The 24,657-nt window shown below is 36.5% G+C and overlaps 3 protein-coding genes across 6 annotated transcripts in view; 1 reads left to right on the top strand and 2 right to left on the bottom strand.

The window, feature by feature from the left end:
• The window catches only part of LOC129254045 (cystine/glutamate transporter-like), a 33,692-nt gene extending 18,568 nt beyond the window's left edge, over positions 1-15,124 (top strand). For all 4 annotated transcript variants that reach the window (XM_064095085.1, XM_064095083.1, XM_064095084.1 and 1 more), the window contains exons 9-11: positions 5,430-5,526; positions 7,469-7,618; positions 9,417-15,124. In XM_064095085.1, the coding sequence (XP_063951155.1) occupies positions 5,430-5,526; positions 7,469-7,618; positions 9,417-9,665 (496 nt within the window). In that variant the 3' untranslated portion in view covers positions 9,666-15,124. The remainder of the gene's footprint in view (positions 1-5,429; positions 5,527-7,468; positions 7,619-9,416) is intronic.
• LOC129254046 (protein slit-like) lies at positions 990-3,737 on the bottom strand. Its single transcript, XM_064095887.1, has one exon. The coding sequence runs from the start codon at positions 3,735-3,737 to the stop codon at positions 990-992; it is 2,748 nt and encodes a 915-aa protein (XP_063951957.1).
• Positions 15,125-16,781: 1,657 nt separating the features above from the next.
• On the bottom strand, positions 16,782-24,291 carry LOC129254047 (uncharacterized). The gene is made up of 4 exons (XM_054892499.2): positions 24,001-24,291; positions 20,980-23,707; positions 20,268-20,361; positions 16,782-19,175 (listed from the first exon to the last, which is right to left on the bottom strand). The coding sequence occupies exons 2-4, from the start codon at positions 23,622-23,624 to the stop codon at positions 19,170-19,172; spliced, it is 2,745 nt and encodes a 914-aa protein (XP_054748474.2). The 5' UTR covers positions 23,625-23,707; positions 24,001-24,291; the 3' UTR covers positions 16,782-19,169.
• Positions 24,292-24,657: the final 366 nt, after the last annotated feature.

Raw genomic sequence — 24,657 nt, 5'->3', positions numbered from 1 at the left:
TTTGCAGAACCTGATCTCTTTATTGAAAATTTGTTGATAAGTTGATGTACACTTGACCTAGTAGGCTATTCTCATGACCAGACCTCTTCCTTTTAAAAGATCTGAAAAGAAGATATTTTTTTGGTATTATAAAACACATAGCCAAAAATTGTTACTACTTGTAATTTTATGGAGTGTGAGAAGTGCTGCCTCATGTGCCTTAGCTTGGCACTTTTGTGTAAATTTTCTAAGTCTATTATTCTACAAATTTTTGTCTCTCCTGGGGCCTGTAACACAAAGCTTAGCAATCATCGTAGAAGAGTATCTTTACAATTGATTGCATTGGACACAATGTACAATCAATCATTAAACACAAGCATACGATTAATCGCTAACCTTTGTGTTACTGGACTCTGGATATCAAAACAAGATTATAGGCACACCTTTGCGGAAAGCGGTGGCACCTGTGTCGTCGTCAATATTGAAAGTCTTTACCAGAATTTAATTTTTGGAAGTATATTAAGGACCTATTGAAGATTGGGCATAAGGGTAAATCAAGTATCACTGGTCATCTTGTATGAGTTGCAGGTCACATGATCAAGGTAAAATGTCATTGAGCATCAATGAATTTTGACCATATGCAATCAATATAAAAAAACTTCACCATGGTTAATATTTCGAATTTTCAAAATGATATTGAAAGTATGAATCCCTATTTCATAAAATATTCATGTAATGGTTATCGAGTATCAGAAAATGAATGATTGTTGTCAATAGGCAATGTCAAAGGTCATTTGGGAGTCAATAAAAATATATCAACTTTTAAAAAAAGATGAAATGATAGGATTTTGAATTTTGAATTTTCTAAAATTGCTAATCCAGTGCTTTCAGAAACAGTAACATTAAAAACTGAAGTTGTGTTAAGTTTTTCATGCTCATGAAAAAAATCCAAGCATAAGCCTTTGAGAAACCCCATATACAGGATTTTAACTCTTGGTGTTGCATCAGGTTTAAGTTGGAATAACACTGTTGAGAACCTTGTTGGTCCTCATTTCTTTTTCAAACTGAGCCCAGAACAACTCTTGACCATCTTCATCTTCTGTAACCAACAAATAAGGTTTGTTCCTACTTAGCAAGAGTCTTACAAGATATGGTAAGTTGGCTTGCTTGATGTCCTCTAGGAATATCAAGATGATCTTGTCTAACTTGGTGTCATTCACATGCTCAACGGCCATCCGTAGCTTGGTCATGAACCAAGCATCACCCACTGACTTGTTACTGATCAACAAGGCTGTCTTGAAGCTGTTATCAAGGTTATGATTTAAGGCATTGAGATAGTACATCCCTGGATGAAGGGCTTCATCTCCGAAGGCAATGTTCTGCAGATGAGGCATCCTTTCTTCCAGTGCAGGCCTCATATTTTCATTAACCCACTCGGTGTCATCGTCATGGAACATGATGTTAAGCTGGTATTCATAGTCATCTGGATCAGCATCCTCTGTGATTTCATCATAGCCAATGATGGCTAGTTTCAGAAGGAATATCTTGTGGTCGAACCACCAGCGCTTGTAATAGACCAGAAGACAGAGTAGGGAGACTGCAATGATTGCAAAACTAACACCAGTAAGTAGGAGGGTGTTGATTCCACAGTATTTTTCTGGATGAAATGTCCAAACTGGCTTGTTCTTAAGTTCACTGAATGAATGAATGGAACACAATGTTTCATTCTGTGGTCCCAACGAGACATTTGTAGAACGGAGCCACTGCATGAACCAAGTTAGTTGACAGTTGCAGATCAGTTGGTTTCCTGCAATGTTAAACACTTTCAAGTGTGATGGTATTATTGTATTAGGTGCTACCATAGATATCTGGTTGCTATTTAGGAGCAGCCGTCGTAGATTAGCGGTTTCTTTAAACAAGTTTTTACCTATTGAGTTTATTTTGTTGAATTGGAGAAGAAGATTATGCAAATTGTGCAAATTCTGGAATGCATGTTCAGATATGTCCACCAGCTCGTTGTTAGTGAGTCTGAGTTCTTGTAGGCTACTCAGGTTCTTAAATAACTCTGATGTCAGTGAATGCAGTTGACAATGGCCTAAATCAAGGATTTCCATTCGCTGTAGGGGAGAAAACATCCAAGAGACATTGGGCAAACCAACAAGATTATTTCCTACCATTCGAAGAGTGCGAAGGGATGTTAGCCCATCAAAAAGTGATCCTTTTGTTTTAGTGTTCACCAAATCATGAGAATGGATAAAACAGAATGACATATTTAATGTTTGTAATGCAGAGGTGTGTGTAAATTGGTGTACAGAGGCAATTTGTGCCCCATGGGAGTAAAGGAAAGAAAAGTCCAAGTAGATTAGGCTTCTTAACTCAGCAAAAGTGTCATTCAGAACTAGCCTGGCTATGTTGTCCATTTCAAGAGATCTGAGAGCCGTCATATTACTGAAGGTATCACCTTTGATGGTGTAGAGTTGGTTATTTCCCGTTAATTTCAGAATGCGTAAATGAGATAGACCTGTAAACATGAGTCTTCCAATAGAACTGAGCTTGTTGTATGATAAGTCAAGTATCCGTAAATTGGGTGTGATCCAGGAACCATCTTTAATTTCATTGATGTTGCTCCGAAAAAGATTCAGAATTTTGAGTGATTTACAATGAGCAAACCAAGCTGGTTCCAAGATAAACAAGTTGTTCTGTGCCAATGTGATGTATTCTAAATTTCCAAGACAAGAAAAAGCACCATCCTGGAGACTTTTGATTTTGTTTCTTGGCAAACTCAATACCCTTAACTTTCTCATTTCACAGAAAGATTTGTTTGATATAAAACTTATTCTGTTTGTACCCAGATCAAGGATCTCTAGGTACTTGAATGCCAAGAATGTGTAGTCAGGAACTTGTTCTATTTTGTTGTCTCTCAGATTTAATATTTCAAGTTTAGTGAATTGTCCACTTGAGATGCAAGCGGAGTCATTCAACGGTACAATAGACCTTATGTGTGATCCTTCCAATGTAATCTCTATTATACTTTCAATTCCTAAGAAGGAAGAAACTTCAAACTGTTGAAGGTTTATATGGCTCACATCAAGTTTTCTCACCCTAGATAATCCAGAAAACACATTCATTGGAAGACGTGTCAGCTTATTATTCCCAATTTTGAATTTATAAATAGAGCAGTTACTGAAAGAGGCAAAGTCTTTTTCTTCAACTGATGTCAAATTGTTGTGTGAGAAATCAATCAGGGTTATATTTCTCGACCCTGAATCTCCAGTATTCTCTTTCTTTGTCTCTGTAAAACAGAGTCCATTCAGATGGGCGATTCCCCTCATTTCATTATGAGACAGAATCAAAGTTATTTGTTTTGAATCGTTCATGTGAAAAGTTGCAGACAGTTCGTGAATGACGTTGTTATTCAAAATGATTGTCTCAATTTCCCGGAGATTTGCAAAAGATCCGCTCTCGATGACGTGGATGAAATTGTGAGCGATATTCAGAATCCGAAGAAGGTCGTACTTTTCAAATGATGCATTGTGAAGTGCTGTGAGATTGTTAAATGACAGGTCCAGTATTTCTAAGGTATTTGGTAGAGATTGGGGTACAGAAGTGAGGTTCAGATGAGAGCATTTGGCTGTAGTCTTAGAAATAGAAGCACATTGAAGGTGGAGAAATCTTCTTTCATCTGCAAAATTATCTGCTCCAAGACAAACATTCCAAAGAATTAGGCAAGCGAAGATGCATAATATACCGGCAGCCATTTCTTACAGAAAAGTCTTCAAATTTCAATCCTGTAGGGTCAATTCATCAGAAATTTCCCTAAAATGTACTTTTAAGCCAGAAGAAAAAGCAGTCAAACCAAGGAGATAGCTCATACTTCATGAAAGAGAATCTTCATAATGAAGCGCTTTATAAAGGAGGATTGCTTTTTCTGTTGTGACAATTTCCATGTCATGTGACTATAAATATATTATCAAAACAGTTTCATTTTCAGGTATTAAAAGACATATGCAATTCAATTTTTAGTTGTAAGTGAAGTGATTATGAACAGACTTGCGATGTCAGTTATGTGGTCTTAAAGGGTTATAGCAACTTTGTGGAAGTTTATTTTCATGCCTACATGAATTGTTTTTTCAGGTCATCCATGGGCGGAAATCTGTCCCCAAAGGTAGGGGGGACCAGGGCCTGGAAAATTTGACAAGCAAAAAAAGAAGGTTATCACCAAAAATGTAAAGTCAGTTACTCCAAAATACATGTATTATTTCAATTGTGAAGTCATGTATTTTTCTCCATCATAAAAGACCAAAAATAGTAAGGGGGACATTTGATATTGTGTCCCCCTACTATTTTTGGTAGGGGGGACATGTCCCCCTGGGATTTCCGCCCATGAGGTCATCTGTCCATCGTGCTTGCTTGTTACGAAAACTAATACAACATTTGACATATCAACTTCAAACTTCCTCCAAGTTGCATATAGGGATGACGATCTGATTAGTTATGGGGATATTAAGGTCGTACATGTAGTTAAAAGTCACAGAGGTTATCTTCGGTCTGGCAACGGTGGGAGTATAAATTTTGACCGCAGTGAAAAATCTATCTACTTCTTGTCTGTGGAATATTCATTTTTATCCTGGAGGTATAAAAAGAGGAACCAGGAATATGAAAGGTTTTTTTTTTTAATAAAGGTTAGAATTATCAAGAAATGGTTAGAATTATCAAGATGTCAAGGTGGTTTTGATTTTGAAGCAAACTGAGATGACTTATGACACTATTAATGGCAGGGAAGAAGCTATCCTCTATGAGATATTATACCTTAGAATCAATATCAAACAGCGGTTTGTCTTTTTTTGTAATCTTCAGAAAATGATTGGTAGATACAATATGATAAATTCATTTTTGAAAAGTTGAAGGGTCATGTTGATCTACGGTTGTCTAGATAATTTTACTTTTCTAGAAATTCTTCTAATACCTGTACAAGTTATAACTACAAGTATTTAGTGAAGTAAATAATAATTAATCATTCAATATATGAGGCTTTTGCATTTTTTTACCATTCAATTTCCCAATTTTATTTATTTTTTTATTTTTATTTTTTACTTTTACACCCCTTTAATTGAACACTGTAGATCATAGAACATCAAGGTAGTGCACTATTGGCAATTGAAACTGCATGTTAATAGTACTTCAACCCTCTGATGTCAATGTTAGACTGGTTTTATGATTCGAAAGCTAATGTGGAGCTTTGTGATATGTTATTTTCTTGATTATAGCAACTGCAGCAAGAGCTTATGTTTATTTACACTCTTTGATATTTCACTTTATGAATTTAAAACAAGAGTGCATAATTATTCTCAACGTTTGATATGATGATTCTTTTGTAGCATTTTTACTGAAGTTTGGATGGTGACGGAAATTCTAATGAGATAACCTACTTTGGTCTGTTTATACTGCAGAATCCTGTACGTGGCCGGCCGTGAAGGTTTGATGCCAAAGCTCATGTCAATGATTCATGTACGTAAGAAGACACCTCTGCCTGCTGCCATCTTCACAGTAAGTGAAAAAAAAAACCCTACATTTAATCTAAATCATGTGTCTCATCTATCTACAAAGATGAATGTCCTTTGAGACTTCTGATGAAGTAATGCTAGGTGCCGTGCCATGTAAAGCAAATGTAATTACTGTCGGACAAACCTATCTTAGCAACCATCTTGATAGAAGGACCATCTGGCCAAAAAGAGCACAGATTTGGTTTCCCTTGAATAGAATTCCACATCAAAACATGTATGGTAAGGTCCCCCAAGTCTGTGCGGTCCCCACACACGTATCTGCGCGATTCTAGTAAAAGAAGATAAGCAACGATCAGAAACTTTACAGATGCAATACCTAGAAAGGTATCTATTAAAAAATCTGACTCAAAATGGTGGAAAAATGAATTTCGGGCATTTCATGTGACAGCCTCAAAATGCGGCCTTTCTCATCAAAATCCTTGAATCATGTGTAAAGTGAATGGGTGCGCAGACATGGAGCGCCATTTTTTTTGTTCAATCTGAAAATGACTGGCCGGGATTTTTTCCAAGAAAATCATATATTTCTTTCAATTTTTTATGACATTTTTGGCACATTTACTTACAAAAATATAAAGAACATTATCAACTAAAATTTTTTGTGAAATAAAAAAGAAATTTATGTTTAATCTTAAGTTTGGTGGGCAGACATGGGGTCCACCTTCATATTAAAGGATCCTGTCCACAGAGACCACCTTATCATTAAGATTGCTTAAGTGGTCTCTTTATATACAGGTTTCACAGTAGTATTTTATTACTGATCAAGTTGAAATTGATCGTTAGAACTTAGATTGATTATATATTGGGGCATAGTTTCACACCTCAATCCAAATTCATTCCTGGGTTCCCAGTAATGAGGTATAGCATGGACAGTTCAATCAATGAATGGATAGGACACCGTTCTCACTACCTTCCTAAAACTAGTTTGGAAGCTAGTATAACGTGTAATGAGAACGGTCCAAGCGATCTTGGAAGTGATTTTCCAAACCGGTTCATAAAACCACCTCGCGATGTACCGGTTCTGCTCATTTTCCTTCGTTATGTCTCGGATTAGAAACCCTTGGTATAAGAAAAGTCCGGTTCCATGACATTTGCTCTGGCGACAATTGCTCCACTCTAAATTCCACACTCTCATATAATGAACAACTTCAACCCTGGGTTTAACACTATACCCTACCCTATAGGCTAAACCTAAGAAAAAAACCCTATTGCAACCCTTACACTAACCCTACAACTTTGACGAAATTAAGCCCGGAGCAATTGTCGCAGGAGCAAATGCTGTGTCACCAAAAGTCCATCCAACGAATATACTCATCAGCAGAATGTGTTAGCATTTACAGCCCTCGGAAAAAAAGTCTGGCGTGTATGTTATTGATCATTAATTTTCATTATAATTTTCATTGTAATATTTTTCATTTACAAAAATTGCAATACTCAGGAGCTAAATCACTGTACTCATTATTTCCATGTTAATAATATGTTCCATTTGTATAGCACAGCTACTATAATTGCATATACTCTACTGCACTTGATACTTGGTATCATATTATTACCCTGGCTGTAGCTGAGCCACCATATAGGCACTAAAACATTCAAGGAATAAATCCTACCAGGAACCCATTCACCCCACCTGGGTCAAGTGCAGCAAAATGTGGGTAAATTTCTTGCTGAAGGAAAACACGCCATTGCTGGGATTCTTTTTGTGTCCAATACTGTGTATCTGCATTTCGATAATTGAATTTGTACTGTATTTCAACAAAAGCATATTAATTCTTCTCCTTTAAATTCCAAACAAGTGTATAATACATCCTTATTTTAGTTCCCCTTCCCTAAAATTCGAAGCAAGTGCATATTAGATCCTTCATAGTTCTTTTTTTAGTTAAATCTCCCAAAATTTCTCACATTTGTTTTGTTTTAAATCTGTCCAGCTACCAATCGCCATCTTGATGGTGTTGAACAATGACATATTCCTCCTCCTCAACTTTGTGGCTTTCATCGAGTGGATCATGAACTTCCTGGCTGTAGCCATCATCCCCTACTACCGATGGAAACATCCGGACCTGCCACGGCCTTTCAAGGTAATGCCGATCTCCACTTGTCATTGTATGAAAGTATGGTGGTAGAATGGTTTGCTCTTGTTCCAAGTAATTTAGGTTCAAATCCAAGCCAAGGTTAAACAGTGTCTCCCGATACTATTAATCCTAGAATTTTGTTGTGCTTTAATGCCAAACTCAAGTGATTGTCATCATTGCCAGCAATAATTCTGAGAGAGACATTAAAATCAAGGTTAATTGGTATATTATATCCGATATGATGATCAGACATGAAATGAAACCAATTAACCTTAATTTTAACTTGATGATTTTCTCTCAATATCTTCATATACAGGAATAGATGGTTAATATCTAGTGGCTAAGTTAGGGAAACCAAAACCAGGAATAACTAGAATTTTAATTCGTCTTGAGGACGAATTAGGTGATCTGTCTCTGATTTCATGATCAGGAAGACAATCAGCATGTTTATGGAGATCAACATGATCATCATGATGAAAACTGAACTTCTCTTAAGAAAAGAACTTGTTGAATACTCTTGAAAAAGAGGGAATTGAAAAAGTGTAGGTCATATACATATTGTACAGGAAAATTGTACATTAAAAGGGATTTTAATCTCTTATTGTCCAATGTTTTATTTTACAAACATTGTAATGGTCATAAAGGACCGTTTGTGAAATGTTGAAAAGGGAAAAAAAAGAAAAAAACAATTCTCATGTTCACCCCTGCCCCCTGGGCTCGAACCCTGGACCCTAAGGACGCAAGTCTCATGCCTTACCCATTGAGCTACACACTTCCCATAGACTTTACACATAAGCAAAACAAGAGGATCTCAAATCCAACTTTGCAAGTGAAATACGGGCATGATCCCGGCATCTGATTGGAAAATGTCTGTCCATCCGTTAGTCTGTTCCAAAATGTTTAAGGACAAGTCTACCCCAACAAAAAGTTGATTTGAATAAAAAGAGAAAAATTAAACAAGCATAACACTGAAAATTTCATCAAAATCGGATGTAAAATAAGAAAGTTAAATTTCACAAAACAGTTATATGCACATCCTGGTCGGTATGCAAATGAGGAGACTGATGATGTCATCCACTCACTATTTCTTTTGTATTTTATTATATGAGATATGAAATATTCCTATTTTCTCCTCATTGTCAAGTGAAACAACAATTAATTCCTCCCTGAACATGTGGAATTAATATTGTTTAATATTATATGGTTCAGTCAAGTTGGTCCTTGTTGTCATATCTGTAAAAAATGAAATATTGTATAATTCAAACAATATAGAACAAAAGAAATAGTGAATGAGGGACATCATCAGCTGTCTCATTTGCATGTCACTGTTGTGCATATCACTGTTTGGTGGAAAAATAGAGAAACTTTAAATTGTCATAAACTTTCATATTTTACATCCGATTTTGATAAAATTTTCAGCGTTATGCAAGTTTGATTTTTCTCTATTTATTCAAATCATCATTTTTATGGGGTGGACTTGACCTATAAGTTTTTGTTAAAATTGCTCTCATTTCTTTATTTTTGCATCATTTGTGTTTACACGTGGTACAAATAACATTGGTTATACCACACGTGTGTCCATGAGGATGATAGGTCAAAAGATCATATTGCATATTTTATCGATCGCGATATTAGGCGAGACTCGTGGTTCGCGAACCACCTTGTGTTCAATTATGTTTGAATTTTGTGATTGTTGCCACTTCTGAAAGTAACTGGAGATAAACTGATTAACAAAAAGTGATAGTATGTAGATTCTCCATTTACTATCATTTACTATCATCATGCCATTTACTATCTTTTTCAGGTTCCCATTGTTGTACCAATCATTTACATGCTTGGAGTACTCTTTGTTCTTGGGATGGCTTTGTATGCATCCCCGAGGGATTGTGGTCTAGGAATCGTTGCTGCAGCATCCGGGATACCAGTCTACTTGATAGGAGTCTGGTGGAAGAACAAACCACCCGCGTTCCAGAATGCCATCGACAAGACAACGTTATTTCTCCAGAAGTTGTTACTGGTTGTTAGTCCGGAGCCGCAAACAAAATCAGAATGAGACTGTTTCAAGACAGCAGCTGGACAGTGGTCCCATGTCATGCATTTACATGTTGGCAACAGAATGCCAAGTCCGGATGAACATGTGGTCCCATATAATGTATTTATATGTTGGCAACAGAATGCCAAGTCATGATCAAGGTATGGTCCCATATCATGTATTTAGGTGTAGGCAACAGAATGCAAAGTAATGATGAATATGTGGTCCCATATCATGTATTAATGGAGAGAATATTTTGTTTCTTGCAACAAGACTGTAAGTTAGTCCCATATTATTTCAATTAATATGTATTAATGCTGGCGTATGCATTGCTCATACACTCTTTATCCAAAGCCACAGCTTAGGAAACCATGCTGGGTTTGTGTTTTGATGAAACTGGACTCTTCCTGCATGAACAGTCCAATCAGCAGACGTTAATTTCAGAGCAGCAAATTCACCAGGTACCTCAGGTGTACCCTTTACTGGCCCCAGGGCTTCAAAGATTAAAACGAAAAGGTCTAAAATATTTTCATAAGGCATTCTCTGAATCTGTAATGGGTACTTAAAGACTTTTAAGACCCGCATCCAACTGCATCCACGTGGAAGGACACCTGCTCTCTCTAAGCCAATGGAATTATGTCAAGGTTTATGGTGGTGATTTTGTTAAACCTGATTGCTATAAAGAAAGCATGAATGCTTGTAAGCAAGCAACCAGAGGACCAACATCTTAAGGTCCCGTCCGAGGGACCTGGTATGAGGATTTTACTGCCTTACCAATGGGCACTAGCGCACCAAGTGGGAATCGAACCCAGGTCACCGCGTAATCAGAAACCTCCGCTCTACTGACTGACTGAGCTATCGTGCCTCCTCTTTATTAGCGAGAGGATAAATGTTTTACATGACCAGGGGCCCGTTGCAGAATGAGTTGCGTTTAAACGCAAGTCAAAAAATCAATCGCAAGTCCCAAATGCGCGCTGTTGATTGGTTGAAAATCAAGTTGCGCATGATTTTTAGAGTTGCGATTGATAGCAACTCTTTCTGCAACGGGCCTCTGCTGACATAGCCAGATCTGCTGTAAAGCCCTGCTGATTGTCAGAACGACTCGCTGAAACTTATCACACTAAAATCTATTGGGTTTTTTTTGAACTGTGAAAAAACATTACATTCAGACTTCTCACTGACTCACAAATTGATATCCTCCATTTGTTTGTGTGCTATTGAGGAAGGCGTACATGGCAGTTGTGCATTGCAACGGTGCAACCTTTTATCTTGTGCTGCAGTTCAATTTAAAGTATTTTGAAGAAGTTCAGAGAAATCACAAGCCTCATATGAGCCCCGTGAGGCTCGTATGATTTTTTTAAACTTGTTTGTCCCTAAATTGTGTAATTTAGGTAATGACTATTGCTGTTAAAGCCGTGCTTCCAATTTATAATGGCCTTGTAAGTCAATGACTGGTGGTAATAAGATTTATTTACACATTTGTAATTATTCTTTTAAGAAATATTGGTCAGTGATGATAAAGAATGATGTAGGAGAAGAATGAAGAGAGAGAGACAGAGTTGGGGATGAAAAAGAGAGGGAGGAATGGATAGAATAGAGATAGAAAGAAAGATAGGTAAATAGATAGATAGATAGATAGACAATAGATAGACAGAAAGATTAAGAGGTAAGTGAGAGAGAGAGAAAGAGAGGTTTGAGAGAGATATATGATCAATAGTATGAGAGACTTTATTATGGTAAGAAAAATTGAATTATTGTGGAATAAAAATGTTGATTTTTAATGTACATTCATAATTTTGTACATAATAATGAGATGAATATGCATTTTTTTTCTGTACTAGGCTTTCTGGTGTGAAAAATTAATTTCAAAGTAACCGTAGGATGAAAATGTATACAGACTTTAATGGATAGCTGAGTGAAAATTTTGTAAAAGATAAAAAGTGAAAGAGGAACAGACTGATTCCTTGCAAAGTAATTTCTTTGTATTTGAGATTAGATGCATGATGCATCTAAATGCATCTAAGCCCCATGCATGCACCTTTTTAAAAGAATTTTGACCTTTGTTGCTGCAAAAGACATGTTCTGACATTCATTTGATATGTGTGAGTTAACAATTATTATCATTACTTTTATAAACTCGTATGTTTGATTCTGAAATAACTTCTTTTCAAGAAAGATTTTGAGTACATATATCTTGAGTATATCTTGTGACAATATTTAGCTCTTTAATGCATTTTGAATTGCAGAAAGCTCAGTGCATTTGTTTTGACTGTTAGGTGTTTCTTTTGTCCTTTTAAGTTTTAGATTAGTTTTATTTATTTAGTTTTTGGCTGACTCTTTGAAAGACTTGTGCTTTTTCTGCAGCTGCACTCTCCTTTACTTAAAAAAGTTATGTTTTTGTTGTAGAACTTGTACTTAATTTTTAACCAGGTATTTTTAAGAGTCCTTATTTATATTTGTCCCACTTCCCTCAAGGTGATTATTCAGATTTGGTTGAGGATGGTTGATGTTTATAGTTGTTAAAAACAACAAGAGGACTGATGTTTTGAAGTCTTCTCCGATGGACCGAAAAATGAGGGTTGATGCCTTACCAAGAGGGTCTTCTCTTACGAGGCCCTACTCCATCAACTGAGCTATTTTATCTTCAAGTTTTAAATTTAAGTTGATTTTCTTTTTTCTTCTTTTGCTTTATCATGTGAACTTGATTTCCTCTTGTTCAAAGCATTACTTTTACTATGCTGTCAAGAGTCTTGCTTAATCTATCCACCCTCGTGTATACTAAGCATCGCGCATTCATTAAAAAAGCACAAAACATGTTTATACAATGTTTGTTTCTGGACTGAAAATAGCTGAAATAGAAAACTTGTGACACAGTTCTTAAATGTTCATTGTAAAAGTGACTTGTAGAATCACTGTATATTACACAGTGAATAAAGATATGTAGTACCAACGTGACTGCGTCCATTTTTTTTAGGGGGGGGGTGGCATTTTATCAGTTTTACTTCATATTTTAGAGGAGCATGTTGGAAAATGCCCACAGCTGAGCTCAAATTTGGTAGGAATCAGTTCAATAGGGGCCAAGATATGACCACATGAATGAATACCTAATAAGCCAAATTTAAGTCAATGTATTAGCCTGGCTCTAAATGTCCCGGAGAACCAATTTCTGGCAAATATGGGCTTTGGATATTTTCATCATGTTCTGCTGACATGATAATAAAAACAATAAAATGCGAAATCTTAGTTTGTTTTACGACATCACACTTCATTCTATTTTTTATATTTTAAATGATGATTTAGGTCATTGGCATTCTTATCCTGTATAAGTTATGAAGTAAGATGCAGCATAAATTTTCGTGATAACCATTATTGTCAGTTAACTTTCAGTTGGATTTGAGTTTCAAATGTCAAATTCTTGCTTTTTTTCTCTTTTTTTATTTTATCAAAGAAAGTAGTGGTAAGACAAATAATTTAAACTAGGTTTAACTGATGTAAATGAAGTAATTGTATATAAAGATTGCGATAAATAATTAATTGTGCAGTGTTGTGAAGGAGCGCACAGGGTATATGGAGGAGGATATATACAGAGCTGTACTCTAAATATTTATCATGTAAATATAGAAGGTAAATCAAATGTCTCTTTCTTGCTATTGCATGAGTAGTGTGTATGCTGTGCAGGGGAGATGGGTAGTCAATTATGATGCCTTAATTAATATTTGAAAGTGTAGAATTGGGTTTGAGTATACACAAACCTTCTTCTTACGTCTACATATGATCAGAGAAACAAACACATCAAGTAATTCGATGAATTGAGCAATGAATCCTAAGCATATTTTTGAAAATTTTGGACAATGAAGTCATTGGTCTTTAAAAATGTTGAACAGATGACATATTTGTTTTATGCTATTTGTTGGTCCGTCCTTATCATGGCAGCATTAGCTGCTCTAGATGTTCAATTTCGAGTACGTTGGAAATCATGAAGTACTATTTGATAGATAATGATGGAGAACATTCTCTTTATTTTCTAAGGTGTGCTTTAAAAAAAAAGTAGGATTCCCTACACTTGCAGGCTGTTACAAACCTTGAAAAAGGGGGGGATAATCCTCAATTTTTGACAAAATATATATCCTCTTTAAAAAGTAGGTACTGCTGTGTTGTTTTGGTTGTAAAATTTGGAAGCAGGTGATTTCACTGCCATTTCTACCTTCCGTGATTTTCAGGGATTCGTTTTGTTATCATAAACATTTCAATCCCATCATGCACTTGGTGATGCATATTTGGTACACGGGATATTCTTTTATTTCCGTGATTTGATATCTAAGATCATTGTTAGCAATAGAGGGCGGTATGCATTAATCAAAACTTGATCACAATGGCAGTGGTTTCTCAAGATTTGAATACCACCTTGATTTCATGTTATGAATTGCACTTATCTGAGTTCATGGAACATCTACTCATCTGAAGCAGAAAGAATTTGAACATCAATTTTTTTTTGTCCATATAAACTCAGACGCTCGTGTCGTCAATCTTTTTTCAAGTTAACCAGGGCCCGCTGGGAGAACAGCTTTGAAACTTGAATGGCTACCCTTGGTAAAATATGACATTATTATTATAAAAATGGACTAATTAAAGGTAGTATCAATGTAATTACCATTGATCAAAATTTGTACTGCATGGGATCTAGGGGATCAATGATAAGCTTACATTAAAGGGATGGACCAGGCTGGAGATATTTCTATCTCAATAAATGGAGTAAAATTCACAGAGCAAAATGCTGAAAATTTCATCAAAATCAGATAACAAATAACGAAGTTATTGAATTTTAAAGATGTGCATTATTCCGGTGAAACAGTTCTAGGCATGTCATCATGAATAATCATTAGATGGGCTGATGTCATATCCCCACTTGTTTTGTATTTTATTATATGAAATTAGGTTTATTCAAAATTTTTCTACCAAGAACTAAAACAATTGGATTGAAAACTGATTAAGTGCATTAGTTATTTATTGCCGCAACTTATTTCATCATATGGAGACACATCATTTACACATGTATGAAAAAATGAAACATTTATGATTTCATGTAATAACATTTAAAAAAAAGAAGTGGAGATGTGACATCATCAGCCCACCTAATGAATATTCATGGCGATGTGCATATAACTGTTTTCCACAAAAATATTCATAAACTTTAAAATTCAATAACTTCGTTATTTGTTATCCGATTTTGATGGAACTTTCAGCATTTTGCTCTGTGAATTTTACTCTATTTATTTAGATATAAATATATATATTTTCAGACCGGACCATCCCTTTAAGCTTTCAATAAACCGTATGGTATCTTTTAGATGGATTCATTGTATCAAATACACGAAAGAATGCAAGTTTGTAAACAAATGATGAATAATGATTTACTAGTTATATTAATTGACATATGTGATCTGATTGATCTTAAATACATATTGCACAAATACCAGATATAGTTTGTTGTCATACTTTGTCTTTTCTTGCGTTTCTTCAGTAAGACATGTATGTTGATTTGATTTGTGAGACAATGAAGCATTTTGAGTTATTTTAAAATGTCAAAATCTCTGAATTCCTGCTTTAAAAGTGAAAGGTAGCATGGCCATTTTTGTGGATTATCTTCTTGGGTTTATTGTACAGAACTGTTTAGCATTAAATAAACACAAATCAGCTAAAAAAAATTGTGTTGGCACAATTCTATCATTGATTTTAGCACATGAAAAACCTCTGTTTATAACTCGGGTGAAATAAATATAGTTTTCTCTGGTTAGTTTTTTTTTCGTTTTTTTTTCTCTGGTTAGCTTTATACAAGAGGGCACTGGCTAGGGGAGGGAATGGATTTTGAAGAAAACTTTTCTGACAAAATATTTGGTTGGCACAGTCGTCATACCCCTACCCCGTTCATAACACGGACCTGTGCTTTGTTCTCAAGACTACAATGATAAAATGTGACAAAAGATAGATACATAGATGAATTGTTCTCAGGTGGAATTGACTGCATTTTAGCAAAGATGCCAACAATTATTTTTTTCTTGTAATATTTTGGGGCTCTAAATTGCAGCCCCCTTCATCTACCCCCCCCCCCCCCCTTTTCCCCTCCCTTTACCCCCGTCCCCTCTCTGTGTCTCTCTCTTGCTATTTCACCCTTTCTCTGTCAAAGAAGGCAAAGGTAAAAAAGTCATCAGAAAGATATATTTTAATATGTACAGAATTTACATTGTTAAAATGACAAAATATATGATTTCATTATATAATGTTATGGAATTAAAGGGATGCTCCAGGCTGAAGATAATTATATTACAATAAATAGAGTACAATTCACAGAGGAAAATGCTAAATATTTGATCAAAATCGGATAACAAATAACGAAGTTATTGAATTTTAAAAAGTTGCATTTTTTCCGGTGAAACAGTTCGAGGTATGTCTTCATGAATATTCATTAGGTGGGCTGACGAAGTCATATCCCCGCTTGTTCTTTTGTATTTTATTATATGAAATCAGGTTCATTCAAAAATTTTCTACCAAGAACTAAAACAATTGGATTGACAACTGATTAAGTGCGTTATTCATTTATGAATTTTATTTCATCATAATGGAGACACATCATTTACTTATGTATGAAAAAATGAAACAATTGTGATTTCATGAAACAGTATAAGAAAAGGAATGTGGGGATGTGACATCATCAGCCCACCTAATGAATATTCATGACGACGTGCATAGAACTGTTTAAAAAAATATTACTACACTTGAAAATTCAATAGCTTCGTTATCTGTTATCCGATTTTGATAACGTTTTCAGTATTTTGCTCCGTGAATTTTACTCTTTTTATTGAGATATAAATATATTCAGCCTGGAGAATCTCCTTTAAAGAAATTCAAAATTGCATTATAGTCTTGATCATTCTGTTATTATCCATTGTGAGAAGTTGATTTTCAAGAACTTCTCAGCAGAGCAGAGTCGTTGGCAAGAAACGGCCAGGACTGATTGAAATCGTGTCTTAATTGTATCCAAGATAAAGTATATAATACATGTTGACATATCTACCAGGTTTATGATTCTATTCTGAACGCATGGAAGGTCGGTCACAAACGCACAATACATAAACATTATAATCATATATAAACATATAATTCTCAAGATAATGTTGCATTAATTATTTTTTCCCCTGGATCATTATTGGACTACTGATACCATCACTACCACTACTTCTATTACTACTACTACTACTACTACTACTACTACTACTACTACTACTACTACTACTACTACTACTACTACTACTACTACCACTACCACTACCACTACCACTACCACTACCACTACCACTACTACTACTACTACTACTACTACTACTACTACTACTACTACTACTACTACTACTACTACTACTACTACTACCACAGAAACAACAAAAGCAGCTATGACTACCATATCAATTTTGTTCCCTGGATATGATAATTATTAAACTAATAAAGAAGAAAATACTTCTTTATACCCAGTCTTTCTCCTCATTTCTAGTGATCAGCATCATCAGGGGGAAAAAATAGCAATTTGGCTCATATTTGAGATTGCTATTTTATTATTGCTTTATTCCGGCCTGGAAAGATTTGACGGTAGCTGAAACGGTACTCTTGTGATATCCTTGCAATGCTTTAAAAAAAAAATCAACATTCCATGACTTTTTTTTCCACATAATTCGTAACAATTGGATTTAGGTTCTTGAATTACAAGATATCATGCGTGTCACATAAAAAGGTTTTCCTATATTGCTTGTGAGTCACGTGATGTGGTTTAATGAGGAACTTCTCAAAACCATCTCTTCCTATTTTTTAACCTGATCAAGAACACGCGATTATGTTAATCAATTTTGCATATGTGAAACAATATAACAACTGAATTACAAGATAAAGAAGTACATACATGCATGAAAAATTGATAATGAAGTGGGTCTGTTCGCGGATTTTAGCCCCAATACTATTTATTCACATTTGCATTTTATGCAAGTATTTTGTAATTAAAAAGTAAGTTTTTCAAGATTTCGGGGGGGGGGGGGCGGATTCCATTCCAACCTGTGTTGATGTCGTCCCTTTAAACTTGCGACTGGTCCACGATCCGAGTTTAGAACAAATCGCACTTTGCTCATTTACTGAAAATGTAAATGAAAAGTATCTTTTTCAATTTAAAGTTCAAATTAACTGAAAGAATACTCATATAGCAATTTTGGATGATTGCAAGCCTTTATTTTGGAGTAAAGGCCGAATTTGTTTTCAATCGTAGGCCCTAGCCAATCGTACGATTGCTATGACGACTGGATATTAAATTCGTTTTTATTCTTATAAGGATGGAAGCATAGGCACAGATTGGTATTCGTATGACAGGTATGGTGATTTAGAACGTTACACAGGAAGATATTCCATGTCTCAATATAAGCATCAAATTACGTTTTATTCCAAACCGGGTCCCAGACCAATCGTGAGGTGCATCGTCTTATACGTTCTGTTTGATAAAATTGAATTTCTGATTCCGTTTTGGGCGGTAAGGTGACAGGTCCCTCGCTTATTCATGCCACATACCTCCACCCACCTAACCTTAGTTTGTTTTTTAGTGTGCAGGAAAAAAAATCACCTTACTTTTGAAAGGGGGGGGGCCATCCCCTGATTGGTTGTATTACTCCCTTGCCTTGGTATGCTTGTTGGAAAAAAAGGGGGGCACATTTTCCGATGAAAATTTGATAAGCCCCCCCCCCCCAAAAAAAAAAAAAAAAAAAAAAAAAAAAAAAACTCTCTCTCAAAAGGGGGCCACGGACCGGCCCTGGATCCGCCAGTGGTGCTAGGTCTGTCATTTCCAACTTGACTCTGGTTTTAGATCACCTTAACATACCTTTTTGTGGGCGTAAATTTTTACATAAAAAACATGTTTGCCCGGCCACGGAACACATTTCTATATAGTTCAATGTTAAATAGTAAGATAAAAATGACCGGAAACTCGACGTACAGAGATAGAAAGTGATGGGCCTCCAAATTGTACAATGTATCATCAATATCACATACAGGTTCAGATTATCAACGGAATATTGTATGCCTTAATACTTGTTCTTCACCTTATATCTTTAGCGCTAACTTTGTCAGCATGTAATGATAGAAAAATAACGATTTATATACAGAGATACAAGTAAGTACTATCCCCAAGACTGTCCCACTCCCCCGCCCCCCAAAAAAAATATATAGAGAGGGATTGCCCTTGTCCGTCTCCCCTTTCTTTTCTCACAAAGTCATATCATTTACCTCGTAGTGAATATTTATTGTGGATGGACAAAACATAATATATTCGTGACGAACAGTACTTTTATATAGTAAACTACAATGAATACATAATATACATTATTCCATGAGCGTTCCTGGCATCACGTCTTGTCCTTGTTCAATTCCAGGGTGTGTTGCCAAGTAAGGTAGATCTCTCGCGTTACCAGTCTAGTTATGATCTCTTGTGTTGCCTGTCTAGTGCTGTAGATATCAATCAATAACGACGGATATATTAGAGATTAAACTCATTTTAATGAAGATGATGAAAACCCTCTGGAACATGCAGAATTGAAATAGGTCCCGATTCAAGCTATTTTAATTTCAATTGAGTAAAATCAGCATATTTTTGGGGTCTTCTCTTAACGATAAAACGTTATTCATTGACCTAGTAATCAATGGGAGATAACTATATAAACTGAAGTGGGACAACACAAGATCAACCTTCATTCCTTTCTAATAGGGCCATGATGCCGCTAAAATAATGGAAATCAAAGCTATTTTAAAATTTATTTCCAATCGTAGTATTGTGAATGGGACATTTTCCTTACTTTGCCCCAAGTATGTTATGAATGCCTTCAGTATCGGGCTTCAGCATAAATTATATTCGGTATGACCCCCACCTCTAAAAAGAGAAGGGATTGCCTCTATTCTTTTATACGTGTATCAGAATAGGGAAACTAAAGGTTGTAAATTAATTTTGTCGTCCTATAATATAGTAACACAATGATGAATTATCTTGATTCAGAACTCGCTTCTTGAAAATAATTACTGGAGAGGAAATGGAATAGAAGACAATATACGTTAAAAGAAAATAACATTGAAATATTGTTATTCCATGGCTATATATTTCTTCTTTTTCACTATAGCTATATAGTCGAAGTATTAGAAGTGAAAATAATGTGAAATTGGTAAAATGATAATTTTCAACATGTTAAAATGGTTTATCTATACTTTATGGACACTTTCTGAATCAAAATACCTTCTAATACTTTTTAAGATCGTGAAAATATCAGGGATATAATATAATGGCTTTTGGCAAGTGGATATGCACAACAGGCCTTTATAGACAAATATTATCCCATGAAGATGGTTTTAAGTTTCAAGCACTTTGTCAAAATGTATATCCACCAAGTCTCATAAGTGGCAAAATTTCTTAATCTTAATATTTCTTCCTCAACTACAATTAGGGACATTGATAATTATGATTGCAGGTGTCTGTGGATGTGCTTGTTAGGGGTACTCTAGTTACTTTATTCGAAGTAGAAGTTCGAAGTTTTTTTTATTTCAGCTTACCCCATGAGCAACGTAAACTCGACGACCGATATCAAACAGTTCATCACATAGCTCAGTTATTCGACCACAGTTCGTTGTGTAACATCGACTCAGCCTGTTAAAATGAATTATAAGTATACCTATTTTTAAAAAGGTTTAAGATTTTACCAAACATGAAATCAAGATGGTTAGCACTCACTTCAGGAATGTTCGACTTCTACAGTTGATCAAGTGCAAGCAAATATAAACAGGGGTCGTTTTCGTTTAAAAAATATTCAACATTTTGATAATCGCCAATCAAACCAAGTATATACATGTATATATTTTCAATGTTAGTTCTTTGTCAATGAAGAAGAAACGAAAAATTATCAAACGTTGAACAAAGATCACTTAACAATTGGCTGGGCCGAATATACAAAAAAATTACCAAAATGGCTGTTACATTTTTAAACCATACCAGTATGGGGTTAGAAAATCATATCTTAAAAAAAGATAAAATTACACAGACAAAAATTAGAAGATTGTGACGAGGGTGTGTGAGATCAGTGGTGTTGTTTTTTATCATACAGTTTCACAAAATCTTCCTTGGGCTTGGAGGCTTTGTTTTTGACAATTGTATCACGTAAAATTGTCGTGCCCCATGGATTATACCTGTTGATACATCTCTTTCAGTCATTGTGCTTAATAACATAAACTTTGGACACAAATAATGTATTATGTTTTAAACATGTACCTGATGGTAATAAGATTCCTGTGCTGCTTGCATACTTCCAGTAGCTTCATAACCAGTTCTGTTCCGAGGGGAACGTGCCATAGGAGAAGCTTTGAGAGTTGAGAGGTCCGCAGGATTGCGTCACAGAACTCCTTGAAGACCCCATCCTCTATCCTACCATCTCGGCAACTACCTTCACCAGGAAACCAGAGAGTGATACTCCTCAGCACAGGGGTGTAAGCTATTGCATTGGTAAGGGACTTCATGACACCGTTTACATCGTGGGGATGGTTCTCTATGGCGGCAACATAGACGTCTTCCAAGATGGGGCACTTCTCAAGGAACTTGTCTAGATTGAACTTTCCGAATGTGTAATCAATTACTGAGAACTCACGAAGACATTCAAGGATGGTCAGATGAGAGTAGAAAGAACAATGCAACGATGGCTTCGTCAAGTGAAGCTTTTCCAGATTTTTCGCCAGCGACAGGGTTGATGCCAGTTGCATTGATCCTTTCTGACAGAGAACACACCCCTTAAGCGACAGTGTGGCGAGTTCAGAAAATGAGCAGCATTCAACATCTCTGCCTTCCATTGATTGTGTTGATGATGATTTTCCTGTGTCACACGGAAAGATCTCAGCTTCTGTGTCTTCCTCCGGGTTATCTGAATCCTCACTTTCTGCAATCTCTTCGGGTGTGAAAGAAGCTTCCAGTGCTCCGATTCTAGGGCAGATGGAAGGAAGTTTCTTCAGGATATCGGTGGCCCACCTGGAATCGAGCACTGGCAGGTACATCATGACCATTGATTTAAGGCCATCTTTAGGGATTTCAAGAAGACTTTCCACAAACTGTTGACCAGCAACGTTTGAAGACATCATTAGGACACCAATGAACTCTTTCTGGGAGAGTGAGTCAATGAAGCCTTTGACATCAGGGCCTTCGATTCTTGACTGTTCCATGTTAAACTGGATTAAAAACTGCAGTTGAGGTTGGTTCAAGATGCTGGTGACCTTACCAAGCTGGGCTGGCCCAACGCCATCGGTGGAAAAGTATGTGAAGGCGACTGGAGCATCTTCCGGACTGAGAATCTCACAGTTATTCATATAGTATTCAAGGGCGTTGAATGAGTAGACAGACGGTCTTCCGGTCATGAACAGTCGTTGTGTCACAAAGAACTTCGATAGTCTCTTGTTTGACTTGATCTTAGACTGACTCTCAAAGTTGCACTCTAATGCCAACTTTTGATAAGGCGTGATATTCGGCATGTGTCGGAGGATCTTCTTTGCGGTGTAAAGGTCTTCACCGCAGGCAAATTGCAGGACATATCGGAACTCGTCTGCTCTGGTCAATATGTAGACATCTTTGAGGGTTTGCACGAATTTCTTCGGTTGCTTTGTGCACATGGAAGACAGGTAAATTCCAGCACACTTTTCTTGAGCCAGTTTATGGAAGAAAGTGATCCCGTGATGAGGAATGGAATCTTGTCTTGATAATCTTCGTGAACTTGTTGGGTTACTCTTCTGACGGATAAGAAGCCCAACAGAACATGCTACCTTGAGGACATCGGGGCATTTCTTGAAGTCATATTCACTGAATTGGAGCTTCTTATCGGGACTAATGAGTCCTTCAAGAGCAATCTTCCCGATCTTCTTGAGACAAACGCCTATATCCATCTTTATATGAGCGGAAGTTCCCCTCTTGCGAGTAAGAGTCATTCTCTTTGACAATTCCTGACCTTTCCTTGATGAAGATTGTCCAGTTAGGTGCTTCTGGTTGTGGTGAGCCCAGAGATATCTCAAGATATGATCGAAGAGCTTGCTGAGTGTAACAATATCTTTCATTGCCTCTCTATGAGCATCTCTTTCTTCTTTCCATACTTGGCAGAGCATAGCACAGAAGAGAGGGAATGGTGTTACTGTCTGGATGGCAGGGTTATCCTTAAGATAAGCCAAAAGGCTGTCTGAAAGCTGTAGGTTGTCTTGAAAGTACTTACGAATGAAGACTTTGGTGCTATCATCAGAGAAGCCCTCAACGGTCATATGAGCATAGTGCTTGGCAAGATGATGGTCTTTGAAATCTGTAGCCTTCCATGGTCTGGACGTTACAATGACCGTACATCCAGTCAGTCGCTTGTTCTCGATGATTCTAAGGATGTTCCCGAGGCCCTTGATACCCTGAATGTCTGACATGAACTCATCATATCCATCAAGAACAAGTACCACCTTATCTGGGTTAGCCTGAGAATACTCTTCTATCTGCTGTGGAGTGATGAGAGTATCCTCGGGGAGCAGGTTCTGAACTACAGCCTCCCCGAAGTCATCGTCCTGGTTGAGAAGACGGAGTTGAAGACAAAACACGAGAGGGACATCTTTGAGAGGTGAGTCTGTCGACTCCTCCATCCAGTCATAGGCAAGCTTAGACATTAAGGTGGTCTTCCCACTCCCAGCCTTTCCCTCGATGAGAATCCGCAGAGGTTTAGCATTGTTGACCTTAACCTTCAGGATATCATTGTAGGAACCTGGCAGAAGGATCCATTGTTTATTGGCAGTAGATGTGTCTGCCGTGACAAGGCAGACATTGGTGAAAATGGTGCTCATGTCTACGTGAGAGTTAGGATCCCAGGGAACTAGTAGGATCATACAAAGCGATGTCCGGTAGTTGTTCATAAGTTCCTTGCGGCATTGGGCTACGTTGAGGGTGGAGCAGAAAGGTCCCTGTGCATGTACACTCCCGATGCGCTTTGGGAAACCTATGAGACACGAAAAGAAGGTAATCTGTTTTGTGAAATCAACAAAGCTTATAGCTCGCAAAATCTCGGATATAGTACATGACATGATGGCCAATTTTTATTTAGATCATCTCTTATGTATAATATTATGCAAGTTTCTCCTGAAATGCCTGTTTGTATCAAGACCCAGGTCTATACTTATCTTAGCATCTTCACTAAATCTTAAATAATTATGTCATTATCAAACTATCAGAATGATGGATGTTATTTTATTTGTAAGTAAGAAATCAAGACAATTTATCGAGAGTCAACACCTCTTGTTAGTCTATCTTCCAGACGTCGTAATCCACAAGAAATAAGAGCTTCTAGCAACACCGCCCTCTCCTCGTTCTCCAGCTGATCTTGTTTCCATTGTGTCAAAGTCTTGTAGATTCCTCCAGCTAAATGGGCCTGGTTTTCCCTCTCTGCTCGGGCTATAGTAGGTTCATCGATTCCCAGTCGGAAGCAGAGCTTTCGCCAGTCATTGGGACTGATCTCTTCAGATAATTTCAAGAGTTCGATCTCACTTAGAGGAGTTGTCAGACTGACTAGTCCTTTCACGTAGCTTGCACTGGAGGATCAATAATATCAAAAAAGGATAGCAATAAATTAAATTTCCACTGAATCTCTTAAAATTAAAAAAACATTCAAAATTAAATATAAAGGTAGGTGATGTGGTCACATTTATGAATTTATCATTCATTCTACTCAGTCAAATACGTACACATCATAATTTGGATAGGCTATGTGGAGGTATATATCGTTATATACTGATTGTAATTATTCACGAATGACTTACGTACGACTAGGGGGCGTTTCATGAAATAACTTGTCAACCATTTAATCCGACAAATACCATAGTGATGGTGCTTCCCAGCCAATCACGATCAAGGAAAGTTGTCGGAAAAAATGTTGATGAAACTCTCCCCTTG

Source organism: Lytechinus pictus, chromosome 2 (genome assembly GCF_037042905.1).
Source record: "Lytechinus pictus isolate F3 Inbred chromosome 2, Lp3.0, whole genome shotgun sequence".
NCBI lineage: Eukaryota > Metazoa > Echinodermata > Echinoidea > Temnopleuroida > Toxopneustidae > Lytechinus > Lytechinus pictus.
Note: the sequence above shows the minus strand (reverse complement) of the source record. Positions and strands in the feature narration are given on the sequence as shown.